Source organism: Nanorana parkeri, unplaced genomic scaffold, assembly GCF_000935625.1.
Source record: "Nanorana parkeri isolate BGI_ZX_2015 unplaced genomic scaffold, ASM93562v1 scaffold1026, whole genome shotgun sequence".
NCBI lineage: Eukaryota > Metazoa > Chordata > Amphibia > Anura > Dicroglossidae > Nanorana > Nanorana parkeri.
Window position 1 is genome coordinate 92,496 of NW_017307294.1, and position 17,844 is coordinate 110,339.

Below are 17,844 nucleotides of genomic sequence, written 5' to 3' on the forward strand. Positions count from 1 at the left end.
ATATATACATACATATATATACATACATATATATATATATATATATACATACATACATACACTGCGCTATATAAATCCTGTATAATAATAATAACAATAATAATAATTACTCTCTAAATGACCTCTGGGCCCCTGGAACCCAACACCATCAGAAACGGTGTCCCTGTACTCCCTTACTAAATAAAACAAAAAGTCAGCTAAGTGGTACATATCATCAAGAGATCTCATGATTTTATCATAATGAATGTGCTGCGCTTCAAGCTTGATGCGCAGCACATTCATTATTAGAATTTGGTACATTTAGAGGGTAACACTTCTTATAGTGCTTGCAGCTACACAGGGTTTGGCGTGAGGTGCTATTTGCCATTAGATCTCATGATTTTATTTTCCTGGTTATAGCTTGCCCAGCTATGAGTGGCCATAACAAAAAGATTACATTCTTTTACATGAACATAATAGAGGTGTGAGGGAAGCATACAAAGAAATGTAGTCATTCTTACCCCTTGTACCCCTGCAGTACCACATGTGAACACTGTGCGGCAGCACCACTCCTCCTAAATGTTACTATACAACGCACCAGTGGTTCTCAACTTGTGTAACCTCAGGACCCACATTTGTCCTTGGTCATTAGGTTGCACCGCACTGGAACGCATGGCATTGTAATACCGCGCAATCAAACTGTGTGTTTGGGGTCCAATTCAAATGAATGGCAACACGATGCACCTCCCGCACCAGAACACACAGGGACTGTGGGATTATTGCGCTGCCCTCACAAACACTGACAGACACACACAATCACAGACACTCTCACACACACATACACACCAAAAAAAAAATCTCTTTTTTTTTTTTTAAAGATCCACCCACTCCCTTACCTTATGAGAATTGGAGTGGATCCTCAGCCTGGGGCTAGTGTGGGCTGCTGTGCTGTGACAGAGCTCCATCCATATGTGCATTGCTTGTATAGCTCCCTTGCGTGCCCTGTTGAGATGCCGGCAGCCAGAATGTGACGTCACTCCGGTCCAGGCATCTCTACAGGGCACGCAAGGGAGCTGTAAGCAATGCACGCATGGATGGAGTTCCCTCGCGGCCATAGCCCCAGCCCACCCCACCTCAAGCTGACACTTTTGAATGGCTGCTCAGCGCAAGAAGTGGCAGTGCTGCACTAGGGGGAGGCCGAGGAGCGCAAGGGGATGGCACGCGGCGACCCACTGAACATGGGTTGTGACCTACTTTTAGGAGAAGCTGAGAACCACGGCAATACATCATTCACTCCTATGTAACAAGCATGCGATAACCTATGACAGCCAAAGTTTAAATCTAGTTTACAATAATCAAAGTTCCCAATCACATACTCACCATGCCCTCATGGTCCCCACCGTCTAAAGAAGCTGGTCGCACCTGCGTCTTCTCATCCTGCCATTTACTGTATTCTACAGAGTGCTTTGGGGTGTAATTAGATAGACCTGAAGAGGAAAGAAGAACAATAAATATATACATAGTACCATTTCCTAGTCCAAGTCCCATGGGGCATTGCAAGACTGACAGCTGCAGGCATGGTGGGATTGGTAGTATCATCACAGCCAGAGTGCAAAGGTTGCCTACCCCTGATCTACATGCATACACGCACCCCTCCCCAACACCTGCACTTCTGTTCAAGTGGACATTTCAGCAACTTTACAAGTCTGCATGAATACATTCCTCACGTTACAATATACAGCAAGAGGCTAATCTGTCAGATAAAGCGACACCATTTACTATTCACATGATCCTTGAGGTCGAATCGAGTGGCTTTTCCTACGCTCATATGAGATCACCAGTCTGCTGCATTTTCTTAGACTACTCCATAGTGTGTCAGACATTTGTAAACCAACCTTAGTTAACTGCACAGGCACCAGGATATATATGATTGTATCACCTCTGATCCCTGGATGATGCCTGAATAAAGATGGTCTTGTATTTGTGGACAGGAAAGCAGCTGAAGGCATGGTCAGGATGAGTACTGTGATCTCTGTGAGAGGTAACTGTTTCGCTTACACATCACTCAGCATGCATCCACCTAACATTATTATATCTGATGCTAGGTGAACTTTAAACATCTGCAAGGAGAAATCTTATGTTCAGGAAATGTGGCAGGAAAAAAACAACCACACTTCATTTAACCCTTTCACCGATCACAGTCTGCAAGTTCCAGGTATGAAATAGGGTTATTTCTGGAACCTACAATTGTGGTCGGATGTATGACTCGATTCGAGACTCAGGGGCCGCTGAGTTTTGCCTACAACAGGCAGGCGATATCCTCCACCCTAGGAAACACGTACAGGAAATGCAGCCAGAAAATGGCTTTGAATGCTAAAGAAAGTCAGAAATGTAAAGTGATCCTCAATGTGAGCGTCAGAGTGACCTCATCATGAATGAACATTGCTGTGGGTGACAGGTCCACTTTAACAAGAGCATGTTGATCCTGTGGCTTCACAAAACACTGCTAGAACTCCTGCTGAACTATGTGCTACCTGCGTCACTGCTAGGCATTAACCTACATAGTGCAGAGATAAGGCAATCCAATCATATATCTAAAAACAGATATAAATAACTGTCATAAAATGATTTATATTGCTGCTTTTACCTCTGACAGCAACACAGGTTTTATGGAGAATTCCACTCTTAAAGTAAATTGTGTTTTCAGTATAAAGTGCAAAGCAACAGGTTCTCATCGACTTCCCCTAATTAACTCATTCCCAGCTGGCCCTTTAAGAGCTCTTAAAGGAGAAGTAAAATGTACTCTCCCCAATACTTAGAGCCAGTGGGGGACACTGCCGATGTCACATGTCGGCTCTATAGATTGAGAGCCAAGTGATCGCTCAGCTCACGACTTCTCCCTGCAAAGAGCGGTGACTGTCAATCAGCGAATCCTCCCTCCCCTCTCTGTTCCTCCAGCAATCATTGGACGGACAGAGAGGGGAGGGGGCAGAGCCAACTGTCAATCAGCGGGTGTCAGAATCCTTCCCGCCTGCAGTGCGGCTCTGCTCTGTCAGTATATAGCATACTAGTAACCCGTTATATGCTGACTTTGGGTGACAGGAGGACATTAGTAAATATACTCCTGTGACCCCAAAAAAAAACTAAAGCCAAAAAATAAAGGTTTGGCGTTAGTTCTCTTTTAATGCCGGTGGCATTGCATAGGATTCACAATGATCACGTGATCTGGGTCCAGTCCTATCGGCTCCTCCCCCTCACTGTGTGACTTGGAGATGTCACTGACCGTGTGATCACAGCACTGGGGGGTGAATGATTGAGGGCACTCTCAGCACAAGGCATTGACGTAGGCCATACACATATATGTGGCAGCACAGCATAAAGACCACCGCTGTGCTACATGGCTCAAAACGCCATGGGGGAAATGTATCAAAGCTGGAGCAGGGCAACCAATCAGCTTCTCTCTTCAGTTTTGTTTTGTTAAGATTAAAAAATGAATGAGAGAAGCCGATTGGTTGCCATGCACAGCTGCTCCAGATTTTGTCTGCTCCAGGTTTGATAAATTCCCATCTGTGACTATTTATGTTTGTTAAGCCCAATGTTGCTTCACTTACGCTGGAGCATGAGAGGGAGGTACTTAGATGGGCGGAACCAGTGTGCTGATGTTTCCCAATAGGTCACAGAGCACGCAGGAGGCGGGGCAGTGACATGTGCAAAGATGCAAGCTCTGGAAGACAGCTCCTTTCGGCTTCTCGGCCATAGAGCAGAACTAAACTATGAGCATCTTTTGGTAGGCAGAACAGTGGCCATACATGTATTTCCACTATGGAATGCCGGGTCAGAGCTGTCCTTTAACCGAGTCACCTGATAGTAGATAATTATAGCACACAGTTTTAAAACTGAAAAATTGCTTTTAGGGATACCAATAAATGGAGGTTCAACATGACAGCCATGCCACCCCCACCACAGGCTGCAGCTACTGATGACTGGCCCGGGATATTGGTGTGCAGTGATTCACTCTGCAGTGACTAAGAGCAGATTACGGGTAATTAGGGTTCAGACACACTCTGGTAAACGTGAGCTGTGCATATCTGTGTGGATAAATGAAACCCAGACATGATGGCATGTTAAAGCTCAGGAACATGATATGTTACATAATGTATTGTTAAATAACAGTACAGCTGAGTCTGCTGGTTCCCAGTCCACACCTTTCCCAGGGAAGAGTCAATGGCTCAGGGTGAGCTGACCTGTACCGAGGACATGCTGTGTGCTGGAGGTCAGACCCGGGTCCTCAATGGTCTCTATGGAGCATTTTATACAGAAAACTGGACAATGTCTTCCTGGGGGTTTATCTGGTAACCATACCGGATCTCCAGGACAGATGGAGGTGCTTTGTTCCTAGAAATACCCGAATGCTGGTCACCTCTACATTACAATCCTAATCTTAGGAACGTTACATGCTTCTGTTAAAGTGCCAACACTCTTTGCAGAACAGCGAAGCCGTTAGGACACGTCCCATCCTCATCTGTACGTCCCTCCCATCCCGACCTTCATATGTTACAAAGGTGTTGAATTCCCCCGATATTGGGCTAAGCCCCATCCAATCCAATCACCACTTTAACAGAAAACCAAAGGCTGCCATTGATGACCTCTGATTTAGATGTGAAATGCCACCAAAGTTTCAGTGCTGCATACTTATCTCCGAGTACTGAGGCTAGGAGGTCAGCAAGACAGCCAGGCCATTCACATGTCCCTAAGGAGATCAGTAAAGCTCCCCCTCCCCCTATATTTCTTTCACAGAGCACTTTATTGGTTTGGGTCCATTTTTTTGTGGTTGGTCTTTAATTTCAGGGCTGGTCTCTCATTCTTGTGAGATACCTAAATCAAACACATAGCCCAATGAATGGCCAGGGGGACTTTAGTAAAGGGCTCTGGCAGGTAATAAGTTACATGTTACACAATACAAGGTGAGGGGTGGATCAGAATTCATCACCCACCATGTCATATTTCTGCACCTGTATACTAGAATATATGATCTTTTATAGCCTCTGCCCAGCACTCCCTCTATCCACACCTCTCTGTAGTATGTGTGTGGGAGGACGTACTACACATTTGTCACCTTTCTCAGTCAATGGCAGGAGACGTAGCCCTGGTTTGCGTGACTTATCTGTGCTGTATTCCCACATAAAGCCCATGTTTACCTCTAGAACATTTTCTACATGTGACTTATTAGCTGCCAGAGAACGGTTCAGCCTTTTACTGAATAGGGACCGCAAAAAAGACTAAATCACATAAACATAAAGCTGGTGACGTGTATGACATGCAGGCAGGGCCGGTGGTGCCACTAGGCAAACTAGGCAGCCACCTAGGGCGCACTGCTGCCTAGGGCACAGCCTTGACCACTAACCCCCCCATCTATTTCAAATTGCAAGAGCCAATAGCAGGCTGGCTATTGCACCTGCGCACTGAGCAGAGGAGCAGAACTGGGAGGCACAACTTTCTCTCTCAGGTCCGATCCTCGGCTCAGTGGGTGGGGTTTCAATAGCCAGCCTGCTATTGGCTATTTCAAATTAAAATAGCCAATAGCAGTCTGGCAAATGCTCCCAGCTGCTTACATGCAAGCAGGAGAATGGGGCTGCGTGGGGGCGGGGGGGTTGGAGGTTGCTCCATGGTAGGGGGGCTGGGGGGTTCTGTTCCTTGCCTAGGGCGCGAAATAATCTAGCACCGGCCCTGCATGCAGGCAACTAGAGGTAAAAATAACTGGAGCAGTTTGCATTGTGCCCTCTATGTCTGGATGTCGGGCCACTCTAAATGGGCAAAGCTTCAGCACTTTTTGATGATGTCAAAGCTTGCCCGCCTCCTCCCGCTTCCCACACATTCCTACTGGCCAATAAGGAAGCCAATCATAATGCTGCACTCTCCCACCGGCTTTTGGATGCCTACAGCCAGCTTTACCGAGCAGCTGCCGAGATAAAACATTGAACCAGAAAGGTTGTTTTTTTTCAACCAGCCTGAGAAAACGTGTAAAGCACAATCAGTATTATCCATTCTGCATATGTAATGAGCAAAATATGGCCACCCACGTCATATAGAACTATAACCTATACAAGAAAGCAGGGCACTCATTTACACCAACCTGATTACATTCATGTATAAGTTATATATGTTTGAACTATATTAGGGATGCACTGATATTAAGTACAGTACTCGGTATAAGTACAGATACTTTTCCAGCTCCAAGATTAGACTAGAGAAAATTCATAAGTTAGGAGGCAGCTGTCATTTGTAAGGAGCACACGGAGCTCCTGGGATTTGTACATCTCTGTTTTAAATGTATGATTTTGTTGTTATAAATATAAATAAAAGGGATGCACAGATACCAGTTTTGCGAGTACAAGTACTGATACTTGTCCAAGTACTTACAGATACAAGTACTGATACATTTTTATTTATTGTCATGTGACAGTCTTTCTAAAACAATATCGACAAATGATTTCAGGACAGTGATGGAGCGTCAGAGCCAGGTCCCCGCTGCAACCCTGGTAGTTCTCATGAAAATGCCAAGTATCGGCACGGGTACTCGGAAAGTAATTGGTGCATCCCTAAACTATATATTCAAATTCCTGTAAAATCTGGTAAAATTGACCCCCGAAAAAATAAAAATAATCTTCCTACCCGATGAAGGGAATTTCCATACTAAGCCTATTAAAAGGTTAAGCAGCTGAGAAATGTGACATTATTCGGCAGAGAATGCAATGTCCGCACAGCTGCTATATAAAAGGTGATTATAACTAAACACCGTGACAACATGACACTGGGGCACTTGCACCGCCTGTAGTTAAAGTGGCCCTGGCATTAGACTTGATCCTAAATATTAAGTGGATGCATGTCAAGTATTGTGTTAATACCTTGGACAGAAATGACAGTACTCCCCCATGACAAATGCCTCCATCTGCTTTTCTTACCAGAAAGATGACACCATCTTTGCTCATTATCCAGGATCTGCATCTGCTTTCTAGACTGAGATAATGCATCAGATGACACCATCCTGTAAATCCTGGTGCCTGTGCAGTTATTGGTAGCATTCACAAATTCTGATACCTCATCCCCTGCTACAGCCTCTCCCCATGTGACTTTCTATAGTTGAAAGAGAACTATGGGGTAACCTTTTTATCCCAAAGTTCTCTTCAGGGTCACAGAAGGACATATACTAGCATCCTCCCATGACTCAAAGCTCAGTATATAGCAGGCTACTGCACGTTATATACTGAGAGCGCCGCAGCCGGGACAGATCCTGACAATACTGTCTGGATCCACCCAGCTGCGTTAGTGACAGCTGGCTCTGCCTATCTAGAGGTAGAACCAGCTGTGCACGCGCCCTCCCTGTCTGTTCCTCCACTCAGCGATGGAGGATCGGAGAGGGGAGAATCCCTGCAGGGAGCATTGACTGACAGTCATCGCTCTCTGCAGGGAGATGATCGGAAAGTGAGCGAGTGACGGTATGCGCTCACTCACTTCACGATCAATAGAGCTGATGAACAATTTAATGTCACACTTCAGCTCTAACTATGAGGATGAGTATAAATCACTCAACTCATAGTTCTCCTTTAAGTCACAATGTGCCATCTGAGGGAGAGGAGACTAAGGCCCTGTGTGAATTTTATGAAGAACTGGAAGAATTTGCACAGAGGGTGCGCCCCTGTCGGCACACTCCTGTCTAACATCCTTCAACCAGAAAATTGAAGTAGCTGGATGGAAACATTTTGGGTGAACATAGATGGCAGGCAACCAGACGCCATGACTGTTCAAGTATTCTGGCAGCGAGACACTTGCCGCTGTCAAAATACAAAGGACACAGGGGGAGATTCGTCCGTCCAGACTGTTTAGCGTGGATGGAGGAATCGGTTACATTTTTCTTGTTCACCAAAAAAAATAACTTTGTAAGCTTAAGGAAATGCTTTCTCCTGCCTACAGCAGACTGTGGACATCACCTCAGCCTAGCTAGAGCCAGCCTAGCCTAGTCAGAGTCACCTGATCGGAGCTCAGTAATTACTTTTTAATAATAAAAAGGTAAAGCTTTTTGTAAACGGAAATTGCTTCTTCATATTGTGGCATTCCATTAATTTATTTATGCAGACTTGTAAACTTACTGATGGACCCACTTTAAGGGCTTGTTCACACCATGACCATTGAGCTGCATTTTCTGCACACCGCCACACATGAACGGTGTGAACAAGGTACACAAACAACAATTGTTCTCTATGTGCCCTGTATACACCATACATATGCGGTGGTGTGCAGAAAAATGCAGCTCAACAGACATGGTGTGAACAAGCCGCTAATGGATAGCCCATCTTTATTCTGGTTGCCAAACCAGCAAAGGTATACTCATGACTTGTGCCCAGCATAAAAATTGGGACATTACCTGAGTTAGATTTGGCCTGTAGGCCGTTGCTTGTTGTTCCACTGCTCCCAAACGTTACTCGCGGGATAAAGAGACCAGATGGTTTATCTTCCTCCTCTGATTCGGAGCCAGATGCATAATTCCCCTCTTCTTCCGGTACCTCTTCTACAAGCGAGCTCTCAGAAGGATACTCAAACATTGTGTGGATGTTCTGCTCATTGAAAGAGATCTTCATCTGTCAGAAAGAAAAAGGAGGAGTTGGTTATTATTATTGGCAGCACATGTATTTCTCTCAAGTTCTTATCGTCTATCAGCAGTCACCATTTCTCTGGAATCCTCCTTGCTATGCCTATACAAAGGCATTATATACATATACTGGTGTTCTTCCAGTTTCATGCCTGACAAGCTAGGCCGGTTGTTACATGTATAAATGGAATGGATACAGGGTCCAAAAAGTTGATAAACACGATAAAAATGTGCTGTGAACAAAATCACAGTGAAAAAAGTCAAACACACAGCGCTAAATATCAATCACATATAGCACACGCCAGGAAGCGGCCAAAAGTGCAATCACAAAAAATGATGTGTCAAATATTATTGTTGACAAACTAAAAATCTCTTAATTGATATAATCAAATATATTTAAAGTTCATTAAAAGTGTATAGAAAATGTGATATATATACAAATCATCAGTGACAAACCTGTACAAGACAGTATTTGATCAGCTCTAAGGCCAAATAAAGTGACTCGGAAAACTATAAATAAAAGTGAAATGAACAAAATAAAATAGCACAAAGCCCCAATATATTGTGAGGAATACAAGTGCAAACAATATATTCCACTCCATGCAGTGTTGTTTGTGCTCCTTATTGTTGTTACATGTGGTCAACTTGGCATTTCTTAATGACCGTGAAACATTTAAAGGTCGAGGCTTGGAATGTGTGGCAAAGCTACAGTGTGACTTTAAGAGACCATTAAGGCTTCTCTATTACCCGACTGCCTGGACTGGACTATCCACTAGTTCTAGGGTATACTTTGTAGCTCGAGGCTTCATAATCTAAGGCATGCAATTGAGATGGAGGGCCGAAATGTGCACTTTATCTTGGCAAATTGCCCTCTCCTTAGGGCTGTGCATACTGTACTGCTAGAATAAGAAAAATATATGGGGCCAGTGTTGACAGGCTTCACTGTGTCCTCACCATCACCAAAGGGCCCACTTCCATCAGAGGCAGCAGAGACTGTGACCCAGGCATGTTCTTTCCATTTTGGATGGAGTAGGTAATATGGGGACAGGCTTCAGGAGACACATTGCAAGAGACTACCAGAGATCAGAGTTATTACAGCCTCTTTACAAGTCAATGCTTCCACATTTGTGCCACCCCCTTAAAAATGACTGGCGTTACATTTGATATTTCTCTCAGTAAGATTTATTATAGAGGATCCGACCAAACCAAACCAGTAATCACCAAAACAGACCATTGTCTACAGGGGCCCTGAGGGCTGCACAACATGTGCCAAATGGATTCCGGGCCGCAGGTTTAACACCAGGGATATATGGTAATTTTATATTTGGTGCTTAGCCAAAGAACGTTTCTGGGTGACAGCAGCCCCTGCCGGCTTTGTAGACCCATATTACACACAGTGCCATGGCAGTAAAGCTGCAGCAGAAAGTTGGAAGCAGCTGCTTCTATCATAGCCTACCTAAACAGTTTTTGCTGCACTGCGCGGTTTCCTTTAAGTAGCAGAAGCCGCACTTATCCACCTCAGCCTGGTGCCATTCCTGGTAGTGTACACAGGCGATAGCAAACAATAAAAATGTTATCAGGGCCTGTCCAGGCTGAGAGCTCCTCTATAGAAGCAGTGGCTGTGATTTAATGACCTGCGGCAGGGGACACCAGTCATACTGAGCTATGTGTCTGTGGAAACAAACAAGTCACAAAGACAAAAGCTATGATCCAGCTGATACAATCTCTGCCGGGGCTTTAATGTTCGGGACACATACTGAGAAAGGGCGGTGAAAAAATTACCTCTAGGTTTCACACCGCAGGTCCCGTACCTCTAATAGCATGCACCAAAATAAACAGATGTAAAACGCCCAAATAAAAAACAGACATAAGTCCACCAATAAAACATAGCAATCCTTCAAAACATCAATGGAACATTATGTCTGTGGAGGTTCTTATGCATCCAGGTCATGGTAAATCTGTTAAAAATAAACCAAAACAACTGGACTTGCTGTATACTTTCTCAAAGACGTTTCACTCGTTATCTGACCAGCCTTCTCAACTCAGAATGATTCTGAATTGAGAAAGCTAGTCAGATGACCAGCGAAACGTCTTCAAGAAAAATACAGCAAGTCCAGTTGCTTTGGTTTATTTTTTACAGCTTTATCAATAGAACAGTGCTTATGAAATTGTTCCTTAGGATGCTCTATGCTTCCTCAGCACTCCTTTTACCCCCCGCCCAAATTGTGCCGTCTCTGGTGAGTGAGCATTTGTCTAAGTTTGGTGATGGGGTGCACTTCATATGATTTGCCGCTTGGAGGGTCATCAGAATGTGTACTCTTGTTTTAACTGACAGCTGTAGGCGATCGTTACCCATTTTGTCCAACTGCATTGCATGCTTGTCTCTCTCTCTGTGCCCTACATATCGGAGGAAGATCTCCATAGGGTTGTGCGTCATACCTCTTGATATGGAGAGGCAGTGACAGCTCTGGCAGTCACTGCCAGCAGCACTTATCTCAGGAAGGAACCATAGTGACCTGGACAGTGTTTTTAACTTGCCTGATTGATTATTCCTCTGTACAGCAGCTGGAACAAAGCCCATAAACATGTTGGTTGCCAAATGTAGTCACAAATATTGGATTCCATTTGGAGTCATTTTTATAGTTAGCTACGACTCTCCCATGCCATGTTTGATCACGTGACATGTGCCACGGCACAGTTCTAATAGCCTCTGCCAACAAGGAGCAGACTTAGAGAAGGACTTCAGCAATTTTGTGCACAGTTATGAGACATGGTGGCCCTCAAAAGGGGAGCTTGTGATATAGTTACTGCCCTGATCTGGGTTTACATGCCATTATCATGAAGCGATGCCAGCCCATAAGAGTAAGGAACAAGGATGATGTGAGTAGGGAACAACAGAGGAGGCACAGTGAGGGGATAACTAATCTCATAAGAGATTACTATTTATGATATGTTGAAACATTTTTGTACCTTTTTTGACACACTCAATTTTACACAATGTCTATTTGAAAGGGTCAACTTAATATTTCTGTTTTAGGATGATGCTGCAGTAATGGTCTTGTGCACTTCCAGCACTTTACTTGCCCAGGTCTGCATATTTGTTGCAGTGATCATGAAGGAACCCAATATCCCTCTTGTATTCTAAATGACTGAGACTGCAAGTGGAGAAGTGGAAACACCAATACAACAGTATTTCTTACAATGTAAAGCCTTGCTCCAGCCAAAACATTTTTAAAAGTGGGTTACATGGCAGAGTTTTTTCCATCACTGTCTGTATTCCAATGGGGAGATCTCCCCTCGCTACTTGTGCCAAAGACCACTTGTCACCACTTGACATACACAGTGTTACCAGAACAGGAAGTGAAGGGCAATAGGAACACGCTGCTAAAAAGTCTTAATTCTCCTCTCTACAAATAATTTTTTTTTTCTAGAGTCAAGCATTTAAAAACAGGTGCTTTCATATAAGCATCTCTCTGCCACTGTCCCTGGTGGTCATAATATTTTACAGCAACGTAAAGTCAAGTTGGCCATATGCATAACGATGTCTATCCTTCAGCCCAGGCTGACTTTTTCCACCCAGCTCCTTTAATTTTTTAATTCAAGTTTTTCAAGCCGGGTGGTGTTGGCAGGGTCACCCACAGCTCCAATTTCGGCCAGTTCACAGGAAATAAAATGGAGGAACACTGGAAGGGTGGTAAGCAGACAGTGTGCTACCACATGTTCAAGAAGATAAATAGGGCAGTAAATAAAGGCTACTAAACCTGGCCATGGTAAATCAAGTTATCTATATAGTGATATAAAATATGGTAGGTTTTCCTCATCTTCATTGTCAATGTAATAAACACAGATTTGTGCCAGAATATCATGGCAGCCGATACACACTTCCCAGAACTCCCTCTTACGGGGCAAGTGGCCCAGTCACCTAACGTGACAAACAATCTTTCAGCGATACAAAGCTGTGTTCGTGTCTCGCCGAAGATTACAGAAGACCAGCTTTTCCCTCTACAAATAAACCCAATCTTGTTAATTTAGGGCTCCGTGCAATGTCATGATTAGAGGATTAGATATATTTTTGGCTTATATGTGCCGCAAGTCAGCTCACGCAAACAGACTGTAAGCTCCTCAGAGGCTGCAAAGTGCTAGACGTGTTTGAGAGTAGACGCAATGACCCAGTTTCCTCCCCAATTCAAAAATATACTGCTAGGTTAATTGGTTTTCTCCTAAATGAGCATTAGCGTGTTGTATGCGAGGCCAGTGCACATAAGACAAATCTCACTAGACTTGTGACAGGTTCGTTTTTCATGTATGGCATAGAACATATATGGCATATACATAGAACGAATTTCAGCCATTTCCTATTGAATCGGCTGAAACTTGATCCGCAGGAGGCCCTGCTACTGCCACCACCCAGCTCAACAAAAGTTAATTCTTCAACTGGCTTGTCATAGGTGATGGTAGAATGTTGTTGGCCAAACAGTGACAGCAACCAATCAGCCAGTGACTTCAGCTGTCAGAGTAAAATAGCTGGCGGGGAGATTCCTCCAACCCTGCTGTTTGGAATTGATGGAAGAACTGAAAGACTTGTCTAGTTCAGCCTGCGGGGCTGAATGAGAAGAATCTTAATAGGTATGACCAGCCTAATGCTTCCAGCAACAGGAAATGTGCATGCATATTGCAAACATTGGAACCTTGAGATGACCAAGGTGCAATCTATTTCCCAGTAATAAGACAAATGCAAAATGTAGCTTGTGCTGCAGGATCTGCCTTCTATTTTCTGGGTTGAATGACCTCCAATATCCAACCTACTTCCTGGGAGTGCAGTGTTTCTGACGCAGAGGATGGAGTCAGTGGTGCTCTCTGAATCGTTGAGAATCATCCTGTGTTGGAGAAGGGGGTGAATGAACCCTTCATGTCTTCTAACCTGCCTGAAGACTTCAAAAATACATGTGGGACTTCTGGAATTAGGTGTTACCTGAGGTGGTATCATGAGTAGAGAAAATGCTAATAAAAAATTAGGGATGCACCAGTTCAAATACCAGTGCCGAAACTTGCCATTTTCATGAGAACTACCAGGGTGGCAGCGGTTGCAGCTGGGACCTGACTCTGGCGCTCCACCACTGTCCTGAAATCATTAGTCTGTATTGTTTTAGAAAAACTGTCACATGACACTAAACAAAAATGTATCAGTACTCGTACTAGTAAGTACTCGGCAAGTACCAGTACTCGTAAAACTGGTATCTGTGCATCCCTTTATTTATAAAAACAAATCATACAATAAAACAGAGATGTACAAATCCCAGGAGCTCCGTGTGCTCCTTACAAATGACAGCTGCCTCCTGACTTTTGAATTTTTTCTAGTCTAGTCCTGGAGCTGGAAAAGTATCTGCACTTGTACCGAGTACGGTACTTGGTATCGGTGCTTCCCTATAAAAAAATGATACAAGGAACTGAAATGATGAAACAATGATATTACAAAGTTTATACATTGAAATAAAACTCCACAAGCACGCCAGAGGCGGCGTTGAGTTTTATTTCCCGATGTAAAACAAGTTTCACTTCTTCATACATCACAAAGGGTTCAGCTATGGCGGTCAGCGTTCCAGGTTTAGCCGCGCACCTGTCTGGACTTCCTCTTGCTGCTGATGACGGGGAAGAATTTAGCTTTTGTGTTTTGTTCCGCTCATTTGCTTCACTTTATAAGAGGGAACAAGGCAATCCCTCCCCGCTTCTATAGAGCCTTTATTTTACCCCGCCGAACCCAAACACCAAGACACGTCACAACCGTTAAAGTTACAACACCTAGAACGAAAGCCGATTTAAAGTACACCTACTATTCTGTAGCAAACAATATTCTCCGAAGGGGAAGGCCAGCACAGATTGTTTTTCAGTGAAACTACAGTGTATTTAAAGATATAGTTATTATATTGTAGCTGGGATTTCTGAGGATACTTTCAGATTTTACTTGCTGACTGTACCAGAACTCCTGTACTGTATTACACACAGAGATCTATAGATTATCCCTCTAGTTGCTGCTGAGATAAAAGCACTGCCTTATAGAGAATGCACTGTTTCCAGTCAGTCAGACCTGACAGGTAATCTTGCATAGTAAACCAGTAAAACATAATCACAGCGCTATCCAGAGACTGAATATGTAAAACGCAAACATGGCTGCCTCTACCCATGTAACAATTCTGTTACATGGGTAGAACTATAAACAGAGAAAAAAGTGATATCTTTTGTATGTTAAGCTGAAAGCACAGCCCAAACTTACAATTTTGCCTGGATTCCCACACACTGATGAGAGCGAATCACAAACTTTTGATTGTAAAGGGTGCAGTGTAATGTTAAATCATACACCCCAGCACCGTTAGGGCCCTACATTCTGTAGCATTAAAGAAGAACTCCAGATTTTAGAAAAGCTAACCCTTGCGATGCGGGGTTAACCCCACTCTTCATTTTTCTCTAGGGACTCAAAAAAAAAATACACACCCGACCCTCAATCCCGCCTGGCTGGTAGTCCCATGCAACCTCTTCTCCTACGGGCTCCGCACGGACGTCAATGCATCTAATACAGTCCATTCACCTTTATTAGGCATGTATACACTGAGGGACATACCACAGCTGGAGAGGAAGGGAGGAGAGGCAAGTGATCCCTGCTGCAGGACTGAGGATCAGGTATTTCTTATTTGAGCCCCCTGGAGAAAAACACGCAGATAACCCTTGCAGTGCGGGGGCAGCCCCACTGCAAGGGCTAATGTTTCTAAAACCTGGAGTTCTTCTTTAAAGTTGAACCCCGGGAATGATTTATGTTTTTAAACCTGCATTGGTCCAGCTTGGTTACATCGATCTTATTCCTTATATGTCACATGTGGAGGGCTGAAGGAATAGTAGTAGTGTGTGCTACATATGATCATTGCTGACCTCATCCAGGTGCTGCAAGAGCAATTTGCTGTGTGTATACTGAACAGAGGGGGGTCACCTGCTCGGTACACCACCATTCATAGAACATAAATTATTGTTTTAATAAGTACAAGGCGTTCTCTGATAAGACAAGGCGGAGAGGAGGTCTCTACCTTATCTAATCAGATAATGCCTTGTATTCATTAAACAAAATACAAGACAATCTCTGAATGTCAGAAGTGCCCAGCGAGCGAACACGTGTTCAGTATACAGATGGCAGGTCGCTCGAGCAGCGCCAGAAAGACACCAGAGCTGACTGTATGTAGCACAGGCTACAAACAGTGAGTTCTGCAACCCCAGCAGGCCTCCGCATGGGAGATATGAGGGATGTATCCAAGCTGCATCAATGTAAGTTTTTATAAGAGTTAAATACTGGCGTTCAACTTTCACCTTCAGTACCTTTAAGGGAGATATATGTGGCCATGGCACGTATATATGAGCTTAGGAAGGCAGCACTGATTTAAAAAATGGAGCCGGTAAGTAGGATAAAAAAAAAAAAAAGTAAAAAACAAATCCTGTTTCGATGGAGCATAAAATGTAACATTTTTGTCTGTTATGCTCACAGTGGGAAATTAGTGTTATGTCAAGAGGAAATGGACCTGAACTCCCCTCGTCTCTTTTGGCTCAGGGAAAAACGTTCCAGTGGAAGCTTAGGTCTCCACCCTCCCCAAACTTTCCAGAACAGATAAGCCAGAGCGGAGCCTGCAGGGAAGAGGCCGGGTCATCAGATCCTATGTAAAAACAGGAGATTAACGGCACTGTTTACTGGCTTCTCTGACCTGGCAGAGATCATAGCAGCCAAGAGGTAATATACAGGTGAGCCTTGTACCGCCGCAGGTAGAGCCAGGAGGCAGATAAAAACAAAACTACAGCCAAACACGTATATGTGACCTCTGCTGAAAGATGAGTGACTCTGTTCAGTCCGTCTTGTGATCGAGCATATCTAATGCATAATAGCCAGTATAGTGACCCCACTAGATTCCTGGGTGCTCTACTTACTCATTAGTCAATGATGATCACTGTAGATGCCCTCCCTGGGCTCTCTTCCTCCAGAAAGCTGCCCAACAGCCTCCCTCTAGATCACCCAGTGCCTAAAACATGTTAGACTGACAACAATGGGGTAAATCCCAGCTTACAGTGGGTAGGTCGGCCTCCATATCTACTCACTACAGGTTTGTACTTGCTACGAGGTTAGTAGGGGGTACACTCTATCATGGTGTACAGTACACCAATAACAATAAAAGTTCAATGTTTGACAGATAGACAGCAGCCCTCACAACTACTGCTTCATAACACGTTTTTCTTTTCAGAGAATATTTGTCTTGTTGCTCATCCTCGATTGTTACAATGTGAACTCCAATTTAGAGAAACGTCTTACTGCTGAAAATCAAACAAGCTCCGGCAGATTCAGCTCACAAGTGGTTTGGCGTCTTGATACTCCCTGGTAACAGCGGGCAATTATTTCACGTTGTCCAACAACAAACAAACCAGCCGGCGTGACAACAAAGACGGCACCGCCATAACCACAGGCAACAGACGATGGATCCATGCCAGGATGAATCAGAATGAATGAATTGTACAGCGCTACAGGATTAGCGCAAAACCATAAAAATAACAAAAAGGCAAAAGGGACGCAGGCAGGTTAGAAGGTGTTCCCTATTGAAGGCAAATCTGTGCTCAGAATACAGCTATATTCTTTCCATCCTGCAACCTTTATGCTATTGGCATGTCCTGTACTGACACAGGGGAGGGGGGGGGGGGGGTCAGAGGATGGAACTACTGTGGCCTGCAGCTAAGGACACTGGCGTCACACTCCTGGAAGTGTTGAATGCCAAAGAGTCTGACCAAGAATGCGACGCTGGAACGGAGGAAAGGCATTGGCTACTGGAGAGCAATCCCCTACTGTTCTTTCTTCTGTCATTTCCGGCACAAGATACCCAAGTGTCATCTACTAAAGGGAGCGGTGACAACAGTCTGTCATGTGACAGTGCTTGGGCCTACCTATTGATTGCTAAATCACAATCGCATAGAAGGAGGTCACATGCTCCCCCCATCCTAGCAGCACTGGGTATTTTGAATGGCTGAAGTAGAAGGAGGAGTGGCTGGAGAACACTAATAAGTATCAGTGGGTCCGGGGTCTCCCCTTTAGGGTCGGTGCACAGCTAGGCGATTGATCGCGCAGTTTAAGTCGCGCGATATCACGCAAAACACAGATTCTCACTGAAGTCAATGGAGGATGCTCACACCTTTGTGGTTTG

At 44.3% G+C, this 17,844-nt stretch overlaps 1 protein-coding gene across 1 annotated transcript in view; it reads right to left on the reverse strand.

Annotated features, from left to right (window-relative positions):
- TPRN (taperin) overlaps positions 1-17,844 on the reverse strand; it is a 59,655-nt gene that overhangs the window by 1,871 nt on the left and 39,940 nt on the right. Inside the window, exons 2-3 of the mRNA XM_018567281.1 lie at positions 8,402-8,615; positions 1,360-1,466 (exon numbers count right to left, since the gene is read on the reverse strand). Coding sequence (XP_018422783.1) covers positions 1,360-1,466; positions 8,402-8,615 — 321 coding nt within the window. The remainder of the gene's footprint in view (positions 1-1,359; positions 1,467-8,401; positions 8,616-17,844) is intronic.